General features: G+C 35.5%; 2 protein-coding genes across 2 annotated transcripts in view; both read left to right on the forward strand.

Annotated features, from left to right (window-relative positions):
- LOC138332222 (carboxypeptidase D-like) overlaps positions 1-9,172 on the forward strand; it is a 43,379-nt gene extending 34,207 nt beyond the window's left edge. The window contains exon 25 of the mRNA XM_069280223.1: positions 1,234-9,172. Within this exon, the coding sequence (XP_069136324.1) occupies positions 1,234-1,466 (233 nt within the window). The 3' untranslated portion in view covers positions 1,467-9,172. The remainder of the gene's footprint in view (positions 1-1,233) is intronic.
- Positions 9,173-17,854: 8,682 nt separating this feature from the next.
- LOC138332223 (MLX-interacting protein-like) overlaps positions 17,855-22,411 on the forward strand; it is a 37,645-nt gene continuing 33,088 nt past the window's right edge. The window contains 2 exon segments of the mRNA XM_069280225.1: positions 17,855-18,312; positions 21,510-21,616. Of these exon segments, the coding sequence (XP_069136326.1) occupies positions 17,930-18,312; positions 21,510-21,616 (490 nt within the window). The 5' untranslated portion in view covers positions 17,855-17,929.

The following is a 22,411-nucleotide window of genomic DNA, read 5'->3' on the forward strand; positions in this document are numbered from 1 at the left end:
AGTGAGAGTATTTTATTATCTCATTATGTCTTACTTGATTTGAGAAAACGGTTCTATTACATTGCATATTTAGCAGCCCCATTTTCTAATTGGAATCACATTTCACTTGTACAGTTTGAATTTTTACTTGATTTATCTTTTATCTTTATCTGGTCACTTTATATTACACTACAGCTAAATTGGTCTATAATGACCACCCATAGGACAATCATGAACGACACAATGGTCAGTGTAGCCAAGTGGTCTTTATACACAGGTCAAATTGTGTAAAAATTTGCCATTTTGGATCCATAAAAAAGGGAAAGTGGTTTTAAAAATTGGGTGGTTGATATACAGAAATGGTCCCTAAGGCAGGCTGTACTACTATATTGAATATGTATTCACTACATAACGTATTCCACCCAATAAGCGCCCTGGCCGTTTAGAAATTGAAAAAAGGAAAAGATGCTTACTAAGACGAAATTATTGCAAAAACAAAGCGTAAACCTATACAGTTTTGATAGTTTAAGTGTTTATTTACACCTGGGCAATTGAAATTGAGGAATCAAAAGGGGGAGGGGCGCTAATAGGGACATTGGCGCTTATTGGATCGAATATGGTATGTTAAATAGTAACATTTGTTGACAAGGTGACACAGGCGTAATAGACATATCTCTGTAATTATGTGGAATTGTTTCAGGTTACAGGAAGTATATATAACCCTTGGTATAATATAGACATAATATCTGTATTTATTAATTATGTGGAATTGTTTGTTACAAGAAGTACAACCCTTGGTATAATCCTCCTGTAAATATAGACATATATCTGTAATTATGTGGAATTGTTTGTTACAGGAAGTATAACCCTTGGTATAATCCTCCTGTAAATATAGACATATATCTGTAATTATGTGGAATTGTTTGTTACAGGAAGTATAACCCTGGTATAACCCTTGTATAACCCTTGGTATAATCCTCCTGTAAATATAGACATATATCTGTAATTATGTGGAATTGTTTGTTACAGGAAGTATAACCCTTGGTATAATCCTCCTGTAAATATAGACATATATCTGTAATTATGTGGAATTGTTTGTTACAGGAAGTATAACCCTTGGTATAATCCTCCTGTAAATATAGACATATATCTGTAATTATGTGGAATTGTTTGTTACAGGAAGTATAACCCTTGGTATAATCCTCCTGTAAATATAGACATATATCTGTAATTATGTGGAATTGTTTGTTACAGGAAGTATAACCCTTGGTATAATCCTCCTGGTCACTGTTCTGGTCTGTGTACGGTCCAGACGGGGGCCCGGTAAGGGGGGATTTCATCGCCTTAGTCTCCATGACGACGATGACGAGGCAGAAATTTACGACATGGGATCAAAGTCAAGTTTGCTAACGACTCGTGAATATCATGATGACACCTCCGACGAAGAAGAGCACGATATGTATGATAAACGACTGATGCGTCGTTAACGTTTGATTTCATCTGTAATTAATGAAGTTGTGTTATCAAAATAACATTTTATAGGATATGTTTAATGTCTTGCTATGTGTGAAATAGTAAAGAACTTTCACTGGACAGGAAATGATAGTTATCAGTAATGTTACAGTTGATGATAAAATTAACATTCCCTCCTATGTTAACCACCTTTAAAGTGTTGAATGGTAAGGAATGCATTGTGATACACGTACTGTAAATTTGTTTATTTTGGCGCGTCGAAATTTAGCACAAAATCAATTTTAAACAGGGTAAGTTACGCAGTGATGCCTTCATAGTAATTGCTATATTTACAACACACAGGAATTAGCAAAATCATGTTTTTAAGTCTGTAGCAAAAGTACTAAAATATGATAAATCAAAATGAAACTCCAAATTTCAGCAGGTTAATTGAACAGTTACTATTAATATCAGTGATGCTTTAAAAAATCAAAAGCAAAATTTAATTTTGTTATGAAATAAGTTTGATATTTGCTCACCAAAATGAAATGAAAAATTGTGTTCATTAGCAATAACAATAAAGACGAAATAGATTATCCTATAAAAAGGGTGATGGACAAGATGTATTTAATATATTAATGTATTTGTAGTAAATGTAGAATTTTAGGAGAGAGAAATCTACGCTTCACAATGTATTATATACAATGTATTATTGCTTTAAGTCCCTAGTATGAAAACCAGATGTTTACCAAACCAGTGACATTGCCATTGGTAAATTAGACAATAATTTATACATAAAATAAATGAATAAAATAGATATTCTTCTTCTAGCAAATTATGATATAAAACACAATAATTTTACACTAATGTTGATAGTCGAGTCGATGCTGGTGTGTGAACGGCCCTGCCAGAGACAGAAGCTCTTTCCGAAATGGTTACATGAAAATGTGACTCTGGTATACCCAGACCTGTCTCAATTTATCACTGCTTTATTTTAGGAACATAGAGAAAAGAAATATTATTTAAATATTGGTTAATACAATAGTTTGTATATGACAAGTGAAAGTTGACTCCTATGATTTGCGTTGATATAGTTGAATCCACTACAGCTCATTTAATGATCAGAAGATCAGTCGAAAAATAATTTCCAGCTTTATATGAAGGTATTTGTAACATAGAATTCCGTCCATTAGATGACCTATTTTTCTATCAATACTTTATAAAAATTCAGATAAGATGCAAATAAAAAGATTTATACCAATTTGTAATGAATAGAGTGATTTCGAAGTGTTGCACTTTACATTGCAGAAACACATCTCGCTGCATTTTGTCTTTTCAATAAGAACTAGTTGATACAGAGTTGTCTTCTCTGTGCTATTTTATGTGTCACAAGATAAATATATTCCACTACATATACAATGTTGGAAGATACCAAAATTGTATAGAAACATGTGATAATTTATTTTTGTATGGTCGCTGGTTTGGTAAACATAGTAAACATGGAGGTATATGTGTACAGTAAAAGTTGTGTACCACTTCTGTCAACATTTACCACTGCAGGGGTGAAAGCTTATACCTTAGACTGGTTACAACCTTAGAATGGTAATATATATGAGTAGAGGGGTGGTTAAGGAAAAGTTTCTGTTGTCAAGTTGAAAGTGAAGAACTTTGACAGAAAACCAAATTTTAATCTTTATAACTTTCACGTAAACAAATCTGTTTCTTAGGAATATGAAAAGTTGAAGCCAAGGTCATGGTCACTCCATTCAAGTTAGGTCAAGGCCACTGAACTAAATTGTTTCATTTTATTTGTCAGATCTACAATAGAGGTCTAATTTCAAAGGTGTTGATTTGATGATAATATCTGTAAATATTTTCTGAAAACACCCAACAGTTCATTGCAACCAACTATTATATATTACTGTACTCTTTAATTAAAATGCAAGCATGTGCAGTCATTTTAAATCCTTTATCAACTTGAATCAATTAACTTCATTCTGACTTTGAGATAAAGGTTACCTTATCCTACCAGGATATGAAATGTGTGTAGTTTTTTTCTGCATGATAATACTAATTTCAAGGGTTTTTTTTAGCTTTCACCCCTATACCTTGACCTTTTTAATGTTATCCTTAAGACAATTACTTCAAACATTATCTACCATGTCTGTTGAGTGACCCTTGACTTGCTCCCCATATAAACAGTTGACCTTTGACCCCTGCAGTGATTGGATGACACGATGTGGTAGAGGTATTTTGATTCGCCAGAACACTTACGTATTGTCTGTGATACTCATTGCCACATTTTCTCATTCCACTGGGTACAGGGAACAACTTTTATAACATTTAAATCACTTTATTTTCCTAACATAAAAGTTTTTTGTCTGTACAAGGATTGAATGATTATTCATACTGTAATACAACTTATATTCGTGTGTGATTAAATTCCGCTAAGTTCGCGGGCGATAAAAAATCGTGAAAATAAATATCCGTGAAAATGTTTAAAATACAGGAAAGTAGAACTCCTGAAGTCTACAGCTGTATATATTGTGAAATTAACTTGCCACAAAAATAAGCTGGTTTACAAGAGTTGTTTGTATGTAAAATTGATATAAATCATGCATCATGCTATTTTCATTTATATTTAACAAGATATCTACAAAACAGATGACGAAATCTCTCTGGTACTAGAATTATATTATGACAGAATCTATAATAATAACAACTTACCCTTAAATGCTGAATATGGTCATTAAATCACATTCATATGGCAATAACCACTGTTTAGATCTATCTACAAAAGACATATTTGTATAATAATGTTTAAGTACAACATCTGGATCTCCTGTTGAAAAAGCCAGTATGTGACTTTACAATTGCAATTCTTCAGCTACAGTAGTCTACTTTTATCGCCTGTTTTCTAATAATTACCAATACTGGTCCTACGGCTGGTAAGAGTTATCAAGTGACAGGTTTTTCACTCATTCACTCTGAAATTTGAATTACCTGTAGAAAAGTTATGATTTGCTGCTAGGGGCAACAAAATTAGATATTGAGATTTTCATAATTTTCTAGTCAACTTTTTAACCAGAATTTTCTATTTCTATTTAATTGAAGTAATTGCACCAAAATATTTCACATTGTTTGTGTCAATGTTATCAGTTGTTAGTCTAAAACCTAATTAAGGCAAATGTCATGAAATTAATGGTGTATTTCATCATGTCTATAGACCAATTCCATAAGTTCCATAAACGTTATCATCCAATGTCAAGTACAGATTTAGTCTCTAGCTTGTTGTTTTGAACAATATTTCTTTCACAGGCTAGCAACATTTTAGGTTTCTGACTATAGATCAGGTTTATCTAGGCTAAAAACAGTTTTATATACAGATAATGGAGAGAATAGTTATGTCAAGTTTCTGTGTTAATTATTTTTGAAGGAGAAAGTAACTGAAACAGGAATTAACTTGCCATTTCTTTGAATCTGTGGAATTGTCTTCCAGAGGAACTCCTGCATAATATGCAAGTTACAGAATTTTAAAGGCCCACTACCTTTCCGAAATGGCTTTTAATTTTTAAAATGGGAATGTAAAACAAGATCGATGATTTTGTAGAGTTTTGTAAAAATTATTAATTACAGTTAATACTACATTTATCATCACCTTCTGAACAATTTGATTAAAATAAATAAAATGTTTATTTTCATAACGCGGGTCGTATTATGTTTCCCGCCGTCGTCCTAAATACCGCGCGATAGTTGACTATCACTGCGCCAGACGGCAAAACAGCGAATTGACTCTCCACTGTTTTCATATATATTACGCAGGAAATCTTGCATATGTTTGGTGTCGTGACCTTATTTTTGGTCATCGGTATGTATTTTCTGATGTTATTAATATTTTTTAAGAAACCTTTATATTTTGCTCCGGAAAGATAATAGGCCGTTAAAGAAATATGTTTTGTATAGCCTAAGTGTAAACTTATTTTTTTCAAATAAGGACAGATAATAAGATATATAATAGCTAGGTATACATATTCATTATTGCTCTTTGTGTTCAAGAACTTGCCAATTCAAAATGAAATTATTTTTTGTCACTATATTCATTAAAAGTAAAAAGTAGCATCCATTTGACAGAAAATTATTATCTCCCTATTCTATATGAAGTTATTGATTATTGTTGTTCTTGCATTAGGTCTGGAAAGTATTAATGATCTTTTATTATTTGTCAGTAATAGACTTTTGCTGTTAGAATTAAGAATTTTGTCCAATAAGGAGATTTTGCTATTAGGATAATGGATATCATTCAGAGTTACTTCCCTTTGTACTGAGGAATGTAAACTAGTTTGTTGGTAATCACAAACATATATAACTAATATATTAGAGTAGGCAGCTTGATTTTAAGAAGACAATGTTCTCATACGTCCTACTTAAATGGGTATAAATGGTAAATGGCATCAAAATGTACTGCCTTAGTTAATTATACTGTACTTAAGATGTACATACTTAAGATTTACATCTCTGACATGAATACTTTGTAGTAATTCATATATTTTCTATTTTGTTCTTAATGGTTTGAGCAAACAAAATTATTTTTAGAAAATAATCTGGAATAGAGTTACATTTCAATAAAAATTGATATTTTATTAATGCATAGCCATTTCTAAAGCGCAGATTTTGACTCTATATTTTGAAAGTACATTTTCAATATAATGCCATATGACTTTAATTATAAGCATTATTGTTTACAACGAATTAGAATGATAGTCCCTTAATTATTAGAAGATATCTAAATTGTGTTCAGATTTTACAATGTTTATAAATATTATTACTTTACAAATTCAGTTAAATTCTAAAAGGAAAATGTATTTTTGTAAAGTGTGTTTGATGTACAAATAATTAGAACATGATATGTTTACTAAGGTAAAACATATAAATATGGCTATTGTATGGATGTAGTGGTTATGAAGAATATGACTAACAAATCTACCTTTTCTTAAGGAATCACTCTTTACCAGCTAAGGAGTCCACTATTGCTGGAAACAAAGTCTTCAGCCTTTATGTCTATTTTAAGACTTATCATATTCGCTATAATAAGGGGTGTTTATATAATGTCCAACTCCTTTACCAGAAGAGCAGAGGACACTTATAGGGGGAGGGGCCATAATTACGGGAAATATGGTATATCTTTCATTCGAAACTAAATTTTGCTTATTTCTTGAATAAAGGGGCAGTTTACCAGCATAAATGTAAAGGGGACATTAACATTTCCTTTCTGGGTCCAGTTTCACGAACATTCCTTATATTAAGAAATTCCTTACCATAAAATCTTCCATAGAAAAGCATTACAGATTTTAAGGAAAGCTCCTTAACTTAAGATTTTTTCCTTACTTTTATAATGCTTTTGGGAAAATTCTGGAATGTTCGTAAAACTGGGCTATGCTCTCTCAGACTTATTCCCCTTGATTTCACTCTTACTGATGGAGAAGGAGGGAAGTAACTCTAATAGATAATTTTGATAATGTAACATGAATCTCCTTACAGTAGTCCCACCAGCTATAATCTTGGTGTTATTCCTAGTTAAAGCTGGTACTTAGTAAATAGGAATTTGTGTTGTTATCCTTAAGTCAACGTCCAGTAAGGTCACTGACCGGTCATGTTGAGGTTATCGACTTGACCGTTACCTTGATCAGTGACATGTTGTAAACAGTTTGACCTTACCTGTCAATAAAATGATTGGTCAGCTTGATACCATATTTTGTTCAGCATTGAGAGTGACACGACATACAGTGATTACCATTATACCGGTAACTGTATTAATAAAAGAAACTTTTTGCCATTTACATCTGCATGTAGATTTAAAATTTAGTCGAAATCATGCTCCAAAATTTAATTTACCATACTGGAGATTTCAAGCTTCCTTCGTATGTTGGTTGAGATCAGTTTGTTAACAATTTGAACTCTTCAGGTAGCTATTGGAGTCAATACATGTAGGAAGGTCAAAGGTCAGTTTCTCCTTCAACCAAACTATTTGGGCTAAAGACTTTTCATAAGTTGTGAAAACTTTAGACTCTGTATAATTCATGTGAACAGTGATTTGTTAAAGAAATTTATTACTCTCTATCTTAAGTAAAGAATGAATATACAACTAAGGGAAACAAAAAGATTGAAACATTATAACTGATAATGTTCTTTTGTCATATTGCTTGCTTAAATACAGTCACACCTAGTTAAGAAGATATGTGTTGAAAAATCTCTTTAAGATTTCCTATGTTTTTGAAATCAACCAAGTATACAAATTCCGTTGAATGCGTGGTATTGGAACTTAATATTTACAGGTACATTATGATTTATCGAAGTTGAAGATTATAAAATTATTGTGTATATATATAATTATATACGTATGTACCATTAAGTGTCTTTCCATGGTAACCATAACATAGAAATTGTTTAGTGTTTATATGACTTAATATTAAGGCATAAATGAAGTCTTTCATGCACTTTGCTGCTATCTGATATAGCATTGTTAGAAGATACTTACATAGATAAAAGAGTATATAATATAATGAAATGTACATACTATTATTACAATACTGATGCATAATGTTTTTGTGATTAATAACATCATTTCTACTGAACTGTGACATATTGTCAGTAATGTAGTTCTGTCAGTAATGTATTTCTTATTGATCCTAAAATGTTTAAGAAAAAAATCCCCCTATCTTTAATTTACATTTCCAGGTATTTGCAGGTAACTCTACTGAATGGCAGTTTATGTTTTATCTGATCACCTCTTCTGCTTCAAATGTTAAAAAGCCTAGCAAAAAATGCAGAATGATAAAATCAAAATTTTAGTTTACTTCACCTGTCTTTTGCCAAATTGTTAATGATTTTACTACATGTACTATAGCTAGTATTGATTTTGTTTGCACCAGGATGCCTTTTCATTGTTGTCATAATACATATTCATACCACCAAATGTCTTTTATATTTTGCTTTATATTAATTTATATTTCCATTATTGTTAATTGCCTTGGTATGCTCACTGCATACAATTGTATTATGATGTGGTGTAGGTCAAGGAGATACATTACAGTCGAGCTTTATCCAATATTTCTGGCAATTTGTTACAAAGATTTGGTTTCCTTTTTTTTTTTTTTAGTTATTTTGTCATTTTTATCCAACAAATAAACTACATAGACTTAGAAAGCACTAATTAGTATTGTGAAGAGGGAGTGGGATTGTAAAGTATTTAATCTTAATTTAGTCTATTGGTAACTTCATAACATAATTCAAAATGAAACAAACATATCTGAAACGAATGCCATTGTAATATTTTATATGCATGAATACAGGTTTATAATTGGCTATGCTACATTTAAGTTCTGATGCTTTCAATATTAATTCTGACCATGTTTGTCATATTTTCTTTCCTTTTTTGATTAAGGGACACAATTGTATTATCTTTTATTATTAGACTGATAGTATGAAGGTTTTGACTTCCTTCTTTATGAATTATTAGAAGATTGTGTTTTAGTATTAATTTGTTGTTGTTATTTTGACCTTGTTTTATTGTTATCACAAATGTATATGCTACTCAAATACCTATCTCCTTATTTTATATATAATTTCACCATGCTCTGGTTTTGGGGAACTCACAATTTAATATATATCACAGTAGCTACAATGTTGAGAGAAGAAGAAAAATCAGAAAAAAGAAATGTTAATAAAAAAATTCACAACACAATCATGGTTGTCTGTGTGCTTTTATATGAAAGCTGGATTTATCTCCCCTTACAAAGTTGGCTGAATTCGAAGAGGTCCCAGAGCATTCATGCTCAATATTCCAGGGGTTACTATCACTGTTGTCATATCCACCTGCTGGGTCATACTTGATGTTCCAAGGACTTACTATTACTGTCGTGACTATCCACCATCAGGACCATCATCAATATTTAAGGGGTTACTATCACTGTTGTTATATCTACTCCTGGAATATGTCTTACTAAAACTGAAAGCATTTCAGGAGAAAAAAACATAGCCAGTTACATGTCCAGAGACATCCCTCGAAGATTAAAGAGAGCGAAGCTCAACTTCAAAGCCATACAATAAACAATTATTCAGTTCTTTTGATGAATATCGTGGGATCAAACTACCTGTCTCAGCTGTTGTCCACACAGAGCCTTCAGTTTGTACTAAGACATAGTCTAGGGGTGGATATGATGACAGTGATAGTAACCACTTGAGTATTGAGGATGCAGATCATAATGTTGCTTTCAACTGAAGGGTTAAAAATGACCTTTACCTTTGATATGGTCACATATTTAACATCTATAGAGCCTAGAAAGAAAGGGTCAGAATATTGACCTTGGCCAAATATGACAAGGAATAATTCGCCATAAGCTATAATATACCAAATTAAAGTGAATGAACTTGACCTGAGGTGAAGTTGACAGTCAGGGAGTAGTAAGAATGATATCATTTCTTTATAGATGCCCCACTCTAACAAAATGCTCTTTCGTCTGCTCCTGTTTTTGATCGAGAATAAATACCATTTGTCAGTGGTGGAGCATCTTTTAAAAAATGTTGTCCGTGACTAGGTGAGTCTCTTCCCCGATACTCCAGGGATTACTCTTACTGACGTAATATCCACCCTGGAGACAACAGAACAGAACGGGTAGTTTCGGTCCTTTGATGTACATCAAAAGAGACGTATAACGGTACACTGGTCTCTCTCTTTGCAGGTCTATGATCGGTTCAGATTTTTTCTCCTGGGCTGTCTTCAGTTTTACTATGAGATCGTCCAGAAGTGGATACAAAGTCTCGTCAACTCAGACCGAGACAGTCGTTCAAGCAACACCGAAATATGAACAGAGACTATTTTCGAACGGCGAGTCCATTTTGGACGGGCTTGATAGGGTTTTTGGACTTGTTTTATTGACCACCCGTGTTCATAAATGGGACTCAAGTCCGTTTATTCATAAGGTGTTTATTCAGCAATGAACACGGTCTGAAAAGACACACTAAGTAAATTAGATCTAGACAATAATACAATTGGTGACATACTGACGCATACATGGACACATACATGATCAAGTATAACATATAATCCTCTAGATATAACGTCAGCATAGTAAACCCTGTAATATCGAGGATGTTCAAGTCTAAGAAGTCAAGATTCCTGAAAATATTCAAGTCTTTTATAGCATGCCTATACATACAATGGCCGATAGCGGAATGTACTAAAAATGCAATAACTATTTGTTTTTGTACCTATATTCAGCGTTTTTTAATTGATCAGCAAAAACAATTGTAATAACCCTCTTTTGTATTAATTTAAAACCAGTTACTCATTACATTTTTTGTACTTGAAACAAAACTTTATTCTTTTTGACAAAAAAGGGCTAGTGACCGGATTTTTCGTCTTATAGAAAAAAAACCACTAAATATACTTTATATATAGGTACCAAAAAACAAAGAGTAATTCCTTTTTTTTACATTGCGCTATCGGACATCATAGATACAGGCTGGTGGCTATCAAATTGGATCCATTTAGTGGATGGAAATAACAAACTTTATTTGTATTCATAGTAAATCCCATTTACTCTTTTGAATAACATTAACTATCTCCGTTTTCCTAAAACTAAAACTAGTACTCTTTTGAGACAAAAAACGGCAGATGGATTTAGATAATGTCATAACAAAGTATTTTCAGGGTGGTGGATGACCAATCACTGAAACTGCTTTTGAAGATTTACAGAGAGTACGTCTTGATTGTCCAAACAGTTCCGTTTTCGCCGTCATCATTGTCCAAGCAGTTCCGTTTTCGCCGTCACCATTGTCCAAACAGTTCCGTTTTCGCCGTCATCATTGTCCAAACAGTTCCGTTTTCGCCGTCATCATTGTCCAAACAGTTCCGTTTTCGCCGTCATCATTGTCCAAACAGTTCTGTTTTCGCCGTCATCATTGTCCAAACAGTTCTGTTTTCGCCGTCATCATTGTCCAAACAGTTCTGTTTTCGCCGTCATCATTGTCCAAACAGTTCCGTTTTCGCCGTCATCATTGTCCAAACAGTTCCGTTTTCGCCGTCATCATTGTCCAAACAGTTCTGTTTTCGCCGTCATCATTGTCCAAACAGTTCTGTTTTCGTCGTATTGATTGTCCAAACAGTTCTGTTTTCGCCGTCATCATTGTCCAAACAGTTCTATTTTCGCCGTCATCATTGTCCAAACAGTTCTGTTTTCGCCGTCATCATTGTCCAAACAGTTCTGTTTTCGCCGTCATCATTGTCCAAACAGTTCTATTTTCGCCGTCATCATTGTCCAAACAGTTCTGTTTTCGCCGTCATCATTGTCCAAACAGTTCTGTTTTCGCCGTCATCATTGTCCAAACAGTTCTGTTTTCGCCGTCATCATTGTCCAAACAGTTCTGTTTTTCGCCGTTCATTGTCCAAACAGTTCTGTTTTCGCCGTCATCATTGTCCAAACAGTTCTGTTTTCGCCGTCATCATTGTCCAAACAGTTCTATTTTCGCCGTCATCATTGTCCAAACAGTTCTGTTTTCGCCGTCATCATTGTCCAAACAGTTCTGTTTTCGCCGTCATCATTGTCCAAACAGTTCTGTTTTCGCCGTCATCATTGTCCAAACAGTTCTGTTTTCGTCGTATTGATTGTCCAAACAGTTCTGTTTTCGCGTATTGATTGTCCAAACAGTTCTGTTTTCGCCGTCATCATTGTCCAAACAGTTCTGTTTTCGCCGTCATCATTGTCCAAACAGTTCTGTTTTCGCCGTCATCATTGTCCAAACAGTTCTGTTTTCGCCGTCATCATTGTCCAAACAGTTCTGTTTTCGTCGTATTGATTGTCCAAACAGTTCTATTTTCGCCGTCATCATTGTCCAAACAGTTCTGTTTTCGCCGTCATCATTGTCCAAACAGTTCTGTTTTCGTCGTCATGTCCAAACAGTTTGTCCATCAAACAGTTCTGTTTTCGCCGTCATCATTGTCCAAACTGTTCTATTTTCGCCGTCATCATTGTCCAAACAGTTCTGTTTTCGCCGTCATCATTGTCCAAACAGTTTCGTTTTCGCCGTCATCATTGTCCAAACAGTTCTGTTTTCGCCGTCATCATTGTCCAAACAGTTCTGTTTTCGCCGTCATCATTGTCCAAACAGTTCTATTTTCGCCGTCATCATTGTCCAAACAGTTCTGTTTTCGCCGTCATCATTGTCCAAACAGTTCCGTTTTCGCCGTCATCATTGTCCAAAATTTTCGCCGTTCATTGTTTTTCTTTTCGCCGTCATCATTGTCCAAACAGTTCTATTTTCGCCGTCATCATTGTCCAAACAGTTCTGTTTTCGCGCCGTCATCATTGTCCAAACAGTTCTGTTTTCGCCGTCATTATTGTCCAAACAGTTCCGTTTTCATCATTCATTGTCCAAACAGTTCTGTTTTCGCCGTCATCATGTCAACAGTTCTATTTTCCCGTCTATTGTCCAAACAGTTCTGTTTTCGCCGTCATCATTGTCCAAACAGTTCTATTTTCTCGGCCGTCTTCATTGTCCAAACAGTTCCGTTTTCGTCTTAATTTTCGCCGTCATCATTGTCCAAACAGTTCTATTTCGCCGTCTTGATTGTCCAAACATCATTGTCCAAACAGTTCTATTTTCGCCGTCAATCATTGTCCAAACAGTTCTGTTTTCGCCGTCATCATTGTCCAAACAGTTCTGTTTTCGCCGTCATCATTGTCCAAACAGTTCTGTTTTCGCCGTCATCATTGTCCACAAACAGTTCTATTTTTCGCCGTCATCATTGTCCAAAGTTCTGTTTTCGTCGTAGATTTCCAAACTAGTTCTGTTTTCGCCGTCATCATTGTCCAAAACAGTTCTATTTTCGCCGTCATCATTGTCCAAACAGTTCTGTTTTCGCCGTCATCATTGTCCAAACAGTTCTGTTTTCGCCGTCATCATTGTCCAAACAGTTCTATTTTCGCCGTCATCATTTGTCCAAACAGTTCTGTTTTCGCCGTCATCATTGTCCAAACAGTTCTATTTTCGCCGTCATCATTGTCCAAACAGTTCTGTTTTCGCCGTCATCATTGTCCAAACAGTTCTGTTTTCGCCGTATCATTGTCCATGTCCAAACAGTTCTTTTTCTTATGTCCAAACGTTTTCGCCGTCATCATTGTCCAAACAGTTCTATTTTCGCCGTCATCATTGTCCAAACAGTTCTGTTTTCGCCGTATTGATTGTCCAAACAGTTCTGTTTTCGCCGTCATCATTGTCCAAACAGTTCTGTTTTCGCCGTCATCATTGTCCAAACAGTTCTATTTTCGCCGTCATTCATTGTCCAAACAGTTCTGTTTTCGCCGTCATCATTGTCCAAACAGTTCTATTTTCGCCGTCATTCATTGTCCAAACAGTTCTATGTTTTCGCCCATTGTCCAAACTTCTTTTTCGCGTCATATTGTCCAAACAGTTCTATTTTCGCCGTCATCATTGTCCAAACAGTTCTATTTTCGCCGTCATCATTGTCCAAACAGTTCTGTTTTCGCCGTCTTCATTGTCCAAACAGTTCTGTTTTCGCCGTCATCATTGTCCAAACAGTTCTGTTTTCGCCGTTTCATTGTCCAAACAGTTCTATTTTCGCCGTCATCATTGTCCAAACAGTTCTATTTTCGCCGTCATCATTGTCCAAACAGTTCGTATATTTCGCCGTTCATCATTGTCCAAACAGTTCTGTTTTCGCCGTCATCATTGTCCAAACAGTTCTATTTTCGCCGTCATATTGTCCAAACAGTTCTGTTTTCGCCGTTCATTGTTCTATTGTCCAAACAGTTCTATTTTCGCCGTCTTGATTGTCCAAACAGTTCTATTTTCGCCGTCATCATTGTCCAAACAGTTCTGTTTTCGCCGATTGTCCAAACAGTTCTATTTTTCGCGTATATTGTCCAAACAGTTCTGTTTTCGCCGTCATCATTGTCCAAACAGTTCTGTTTTCGCCGTCATCATTGTCCAAACAGTTCTGTTTTCGCCGTCATCATTGTCCAAACAGTTCTATTTTCGCCGTCATCATTGTCCAAACAGTTCTGTTTTCGCCGTATTGATTGTCCAAACAGTTCTATTTTCGCCGTCATCATTGTCCAAACAGTTCTGTTTTCGCCGTCATCATTGTCCAAACAGTTCTGTTTTCGTCGTATTGATTGTCCAAAACAGTTCTTTTTCGCCGTCATCATTGTCCAAACTGTTCTGTTTTCGCCGTCATCATTGTCCAAACAGTTCTATTTTCGCCGTCATCATTGTCCAAACTGTTCTATTTTCGCCGTCATCATTGTCCAAACAGTTCTGTTTTCGCCGTATTGATTGTCCAAACAGTTTTGTTTTCGCCGTCATCATTGTCCAAACTGTTCTATTTTCGCCGTCATCATTGTCCAAACTGTTCTATTTTCGCCGTCATTCATTGTCCAAACTGTTCTATTTTCGCCGTCATCATTGTCCAAACAGTTCTATTTTTCGCCGTCATCATTGTCCAAACAATTCTGTTTTCGCCGTCATCATTGTCCAAACTGTTCTGTTTTCGTCGTATTGATTGTCCAAACAGTTCTATTTTCGCCGTCATCATTGTCCAAACTGTTCGTATTTTCGCCGTCATCATTGTCCAAACAGTTCTGTTTTCGTCATATTGATTGTCCAAACAGTTCTATTTTTCGCCGTCATCATTGTCCAAACAGTTCTGTTTTCGCCGTCATCATTGTCCAAACAGTTCTGTTTTCGCCGTATTGATTGTCCAAACAGTTCTATTTTCGCCGTCATCATTGTCCAAACTGTTCTATTTTTTCGCCGTCATCATTGTCCAAACAGTTCTATTTTTTTGCCGTCTTGATTGTCATATTGTCTATTGTCCAAACAGTTCTGTTTTCGCCGTCATCATTGTCCAAACGTTCATTTTCGCGTATCATGTCCAAACTGTTCTGTTTTCGTCATATTGATTGTCCAAACAGTTCTATTTTCGCCGTCATGATTGTCCAAACTGTTCTATTTTCGCCGTCATCATTGTCCAAACAGTTCTGTTTTCGTCATATTGATTGTCCAAACAGTTCTGTTTTCGCCGTCTTGATTGTCCAAACAGTTCTATTTTCGCCGTCATCATTGTCCAAACAGTTCTGTTTTCGTCGTATTGATTGTCCAAACAGTTCTGTTTTCGCCGTCATTGATTGTCCAAACAGTTCAGTTTTCGCGTCTTATTGTCGCCGTCTTGATTGTCCAAACAGTTCTGTTTTCGCCGTCTTATTGTCCAAACAGTTCTATTTTCGCCGTCTTGATTGTCCAAACAGTTCTGTTTTCGCCGTCTTGATTGTCCAAACAGTTCTATTTTCGCCGTCTTGATTGTCCAAACAGTTCTATTTTCGCCGTCATCATTGTCCAAACAGTTCTGTTTTCGCCGTCATCATTGTCCAAACAGTTCTGTTTTCGTCCGTCATCATTGTCCAAACAGTTCTGTTTTCGCCGTCATCATTGTCCAAACAGTTCTGTTTTCGCCGTCATCATTAACCAAACAGTTTCTGTTTTCGCCGTCATCATTAACCAAACAGTTCTGTTTTCGCCGTCATCATTGTCCAAACAGTTCTGTTTTCGTTCTGTTTCCGTCATCATTGTCCAAACAGTTCTGTTTTCGCCGTCATCATTGTCCAAACAGTTCTGTTTTCGCCGTCATCATTGTCCAAACAGTTCTACTCTACTTTTCATGTCTTGGTTGTTGAAACTGATCTATTTATACTTTTTCCGACTTAAGATTGTTTTCTGATTTTATAAACTACCGATCTACTTTTCCCGTCCGGATGATCCATACTTTTCCCCTTTTTTATTGGCCAAAGTGTTCTGCTAGCTCTTATTTTTTTCCGTACTGATTGTCCAGTTTTTTCTATTCTGATTTTCCGTACGAATTGTCCAAACTGTTACACTGGATTTCGTACTGATTGTCCAAGTCGATCGGTTTTATTTCTTCATCTCTGTGGTCTGGATTGTTTAAAAATTGTTCTTGCATTTTTACGTACTGATTATTCAACTGATCTGCTTTTTCCAAACCGATTGCTGAAACTAATCATGTTCTGTTTTTTCCGCACTGATTGTTCAGCTGTTCTGTTTTTTCCGCACTAATTGTCCAATATTTTAGCTTAGGCAACAACAAAAAAAAATATGTCTGTTTAGATTTACCGACCGACCATAATGTTTTACCACCGACCCTAATTTTTTCCACTTTCCTACGAAAAAAATTAAAAGTCGTGATTTCTATCTCAGACTCCGGTTCCGGCCATCATTTTAGAGTGAAAAAAATAGCAATGCCCTATTTAATATTTCGCCAATGTGACCCTCAACAGACATATTATAATTTTTTGGCCTTATCACGTCTCAATTGTCCAAACCATTAAGTTTATTTCGTGGTGTTGTTTAATTAGCAGAATTTTTCTGATTTTAAGCCCAGCCTAACCAAACTGATCTGCCTCCTCCGTCCCGATATTGGCTATAATCGGGATTTTTGTATGATATATGGATCGTTTTTTTATCGAATGGTTTATTCTTAATAACTTAAATTTTGATTCTCAAAACAATTTAAAAACACACACACACACACAAACACATTTAAATCATAAGAGCATATATATAATTAACCATTAGTACCTATTTTTGAAACCAAACCAATATTACGCACGTATCTGTCCTTGAATAGATAATAGGAGAGACGGTACTAGTACTTCAATACGTGTATTGGTATTTTTTATTGAAAGTTTATATATATATATATATATATATAATTAAATGGGGATATAATGCATTCATTATTAAATGGGGATATAATGCATTCATTATTAAGTAAAATAGTAATAGATTTGCGTAACTTATTATCAGTGTTATTGTTCTGCGTGGCGAAAAATTCCCATTCGTAAAGTCTAAAGTCCAAAATCAACACAAATGTATGTTTCGACCTATATACTGACGTCACATTTTTCTTATTATATAAGATATATCACTTACTTATGCTGCGTTTATTTCAAAAAAATCGTGTGTCGTTTATTACAATAATACTTAAAAATAGATATCTTTATTTATTTGCTCAAATAACAAACATTGTGCATGTATTTAGCAAATTAAATCATTATGCAAATCTTGCTCTGATCAATGATCAGCTAGACTAATAGCCTACATGTATACATGCTGCATCTCTTCTCAATAAAAAACATTTTAGTAAAATATATCTTATTATTTCAAATATTTCTAATGAGCACCAAAGACAATTAATTTATATCATTTAACGCACACTATCATTAATAATTAGATAGTGGAAGTAGATAATTAGAAGATTCTAATTTAACTGATCGTGATTACCCCCCTTGGGGCCTCATGAAAAATATGATAAACGCCCTCTATGAGCAAGTTCTAGAGTAATGGCGGACGACGAGTTTGGAATACTAAGACTTTCGTATGTTGTTGACAGTGAAGATATTCGGAAATGATGAGTGTAGAGGCTTGGACATTACCTGACATTTCGGGTAATGGCAGATATAAAGGCTCGCACATATTGAACATTGATTCAGGCGGTTCAGGTGGAAATATGACGTCGGATTCTAAAGACGATCGGGACGACGACGATAAGAGCACCATACATAGTGGGCAGTTTATGCTCAGTCGCGTCCACGACCACGACCCGTCCCCCTCCCTTGGAGAAGATGAAGGACCCAGGATAGATCGGTTAAAAGACCGTAGTTATGATTTTCGTAAGGCACGACAAGATACTGCAAAGAGCTACACGTTTACGACAGGGAGAAACACTCGGACTATTGATATAGACGAGTCACTATCAAGTCTGTTTGATTGTATGACTCTTGCTTACAGGTGAATACATTTTGACAGCTTATCGCTATGCACGTGTAATCATAAACACACGTGTATATTATGTAACCTAATCATACTGTCACAGAGTGATGCCTTTGTGTTGTTTTAGTATCGTGGGATTGTGTGTATACATAACATTTTATCTTGAAGGGTCATGGTCAACAAACCGTGACATGATATGTACAGTAGGTCACAATGGTCAGACTGCTCAGGTCAAGCTGTATGATGCAACCTGTCTCTTTCATACTTGTACTGTCCTCCTGTGGCCATTATCCCAAGGATACTGGATAGTATTCCCAGCGGATTCCTGCACTCAATAACACAAATACAATGTAACTTGTACACCTGGCATTGTAATGCATTGACATCAGCCCTCCTCCCTCCCCTCCCCACCCTCCCCACCCCCTCCGGTAACTCATCAGATATAAGATACAGAGAAAAACTCTCAACTATATAACCAGAACCAGCCCTGCATTAAAGATCACTCATCATATAGTGCTGCGAAGGATGCATGATCATGAGGTTGCATGACTCTTCCAAAGGCTCCTGGTTTTGAACCCTTTTAAAATTTTTGGATATTTTCATCATTTTGTCTTCTTCATCGAAAAACAGACAATATTTCTGCTTTAATTAGATAAAGTTTTATTAAAAATAATCTTATTCTATGAAAAAGATTTAACAAGAGGCCAAGATGACATGTATCGCTCACAAAAACAATTACCATTGACACATAGTTACCGTTTGACCTTACATAACAGATTCTGTGACATCCAATTATTGCAAATGGCATATGTTCGTATTAAATCATATCCCTTTTTGATTTTTGATGCAATTGGAACAACGTAAATGCAAACCCTGCGTATAACATATGTTGTTGTTCAATGCAATCATATATATATTTATAATTAGGTGATCTGATCTGAAGTGACAGAAGGGCTGTATATAGGCTGTCCTCCGTCAGTGAACTTTTCACATACATTATAAACTTCTTCTTAATTTCTACTAGTAGGATTAAGATGAACCTGTCTGAAAATATTCAAATGATCATGGAATGGCCCTTGCCAAATTGCAAGTTTTTACTTTTGGGGTCAATCAGAAATCGAAGATGAAGAAGACATTTTGAGCTTCTTCTCAAATTCTTCCAAAAAAAATCCTGATACAATTTTTTCTGGTTGATCCAAAATCCAAGATGGCCACTATATATGTCATCATCTTGTAAAACACATTTGAAAATTTGTAATAATGTAGTTTTTTAAAACTCATCCAAAATATTTGTCTGTCTAGATCTGCTTATGCCACAATTCAAGTGTTCCAAATTAAATTAAGTCACCATCTTAAAAAAAATTGATGTCTTTCCTAGCTATTCGACTGGAGCTAATGCTTTAAATAGATTAAATAAGGCAGGAAATACTGTAAATACTAAGTCTTGTTTTAGCGCAATAAGGTTGTCAAAAGACAATCTTTTGCTTTATGGTATGGTCTGATAATCAGATTGCCAAAAACTTATTTTGACACTCGATCCCTTTAACATCTTCAATGAATCTTTATTAATTTGGATTTGCATGGTATTGCTCATTTTCTATTTATAGCTACACTTTGTATTAATCTACTCTCTGGTATTCAAGTCTATTCTGAATACGGCATTGATTACCATTCATAATCGCTAATCTGTAAAGATTTGTAAATTGTATTTGTTGTGCAGGAACCAATATCCTTATCAATTTATAATTATTCATGGTCATATGCAGTCTGCCACTTTTTATCAGATGTTTCATTATCATTTTATTATTTAGGTTCATATCATAATTTAAAAAAATATTCTCATCACCAGACTTTCATTATAATATGCCTGCTAGATTCTGTAGGTGTGTAGTACATAGTTCAGAAAATGCACAGTCAGACTGGGACTCCATCAAGGGACCTTTGGACATATATAGCCAATTCATAAATGCTTGACCAATTAATTATAAGCTACCAGCTGGTTGTTATAAGGTTCCTCCAATGTCCATAAATTCTCACAAGGCCTATTCTCTCCTCTACCAATTCTCCCAAGGCCTCCTCCCTTGCCCCAGGCCTATTCCCTCCTCAACAAATTCTCCCAAGGCCTCCTCCCTTGCCCCAGGCCTATTCCCTCCTCAACAAATTCTCCCAAGGCCTCCTCCCTCGCCCCAGGCCTATTCCCTCCTCAACAAATTCTCCCAAGGCCTCGCCCCAGGCCTATTCCCTCCTCAACAAATTCTCCCAAGGCCTCCTCCCTCGCCCCGGGCCTATTCCCCCCTCAACAAATTCTCCCAAGGCTTCCTCCCTCGCCCCAGGCCTATTCTCTCCTCTACCAATTCTTCCAAGGCCTCCTCCTTCCTCCACCCTAAACTTTTTATCTATCCATTTACCCCAAAGATAATTTAACTTACAGTCCAGGTTTAGGTTTCCCTTTGTCAAGTATTTACTTCAATTTTAAGTCAATATATATATCAAAATCAGATGAGGCAAGGTTCAGTCATATGCATATATAGGCATCAAAAATGAAGTAAGTTGGAAAAATTAGACCAGATTGTTTTAAACCCAGCTGGACCTTTGAATAAGTACAAGATATTCTCTACTGATTGAGCCTATATCCTTGCCTTACGCTTCTTATTCACATTTTCATTATTAACTGGTAATCAGTCTTGCTAATTGCTAAAATAAATTCATCCTAATTTACAAAAAATGCTAAATTTTTTCTTCACACACCTGATATCCAATCATGCAGACATGAGCTTCAAACATTGTTGTTTTTTTAGTTGGATTACTTTCATAGCAAGTCTAAAACAGTTGATAAGTTAATCAGTTACTGTACCATATATGTTTTATTGAAGGGATGTAAAGTAACAATATATGCACAATGGAGTATGGTTTGTTTGTACTTTTCAACTAATGCATAAAAATACATTATTAGATCTGCTTCTTAAGAATTTAATGTTTTTCATGATGAAATACTGTGAATGAACAATTGGCTAAATGAAATTCTTATTTGCTAAAGAGAATAAAATCACATTCGCAACTATTGCTAAGCAAACAGGAAAGTTAATTATTGCGTGCCCAGCTATATCTACCTGATCCAGACCCAATACATGATGTAATGACCTCATAGTGGCATAATGGTTAAAGTGACTTACACCCTATTTTATAGTTTCTTAGATTTGGATTATTTTTTCCAGTGGTAAATTGACTTCACCGAAATGGAAGCAATTTCGTGGCCTCCAGCTAACTATCAAGGACAAGATTCGGCTCAACAATCTGATCTGGCGTGAATGGTGCATGCAATGTAAGTATACAGAACTGGTTCGGATTCATGAAGCAAAAAACCTGAACTGAAGTAAAAATTAAGTTTTATTCATTACCATATTCGTGGGCCCCTCCCCCTATAAGCGCCCCTCCCCTTTTCTAGAGAAGAGTTGAAGTTGTACAAAAGCTCCCATCCCTTGGAAATAACCCTATTTTACAACATGTGATACCTGTAACAACAGCAATGTAACCCATATAACATGAACTTGTGAGTCTTTTACACGTGAATCATGACATAATAATGCATCTCAAGGGTTAAAAGACATGCATTTTAGGTCACCTGACCATAGGTCATGGTGACCTATTGTGATAGCCTTTTGTCCGTCGTCGTGCGTTGTGCGTTAATTTTTTGTTGTGAACATGATAACTTGAGTAAATGTGAACCGAGATTGATGAAACTTTGTATGTAGCTTAGTATTAACAAGATCTCGGACGAGAACGAGTTTCAGGGTTGCTGGGTCAAGTTCAAGGTCACTGCTACTATTTTTGGCTCACCTGGCCCGAAGGGCCGGTGAGCTATTGCCATGGCGCGGCGTCCGTCCTTCGTCCGTCCGTCCGTCATCCGTCTGTCAACATTTCCTTTAAATCGCTACTTGTCCTAGAGTTCTGCATGGATTTTAACCAAATTTGGTCAGAAACTTCCTTAGGGGAAGGGGATCAGATTTTGCATAAATGGTGACCCTGACCCCCCTGGGGCAGGAGGGGCGGGGCCCAAAAGGGGTAATAGAGGTAAATCCTATAAATCGCTACTTGTTCTAGAGTTCTGCATGGATTG

Source organism: Argopecten irradians, chromosome 9 (genome assembly GCF_041381155.1).
Source record: "Argopecten irradians isolate NY chromosome 9, Ai_NY, whole genome shotgun sequence".
NCBI classification, from domain to species: Eukaryota; Metazoa; Mollusca; class Bivalvia; order Pectinida; family Pectinidae; genus Argopecten; species Argopecten irradians.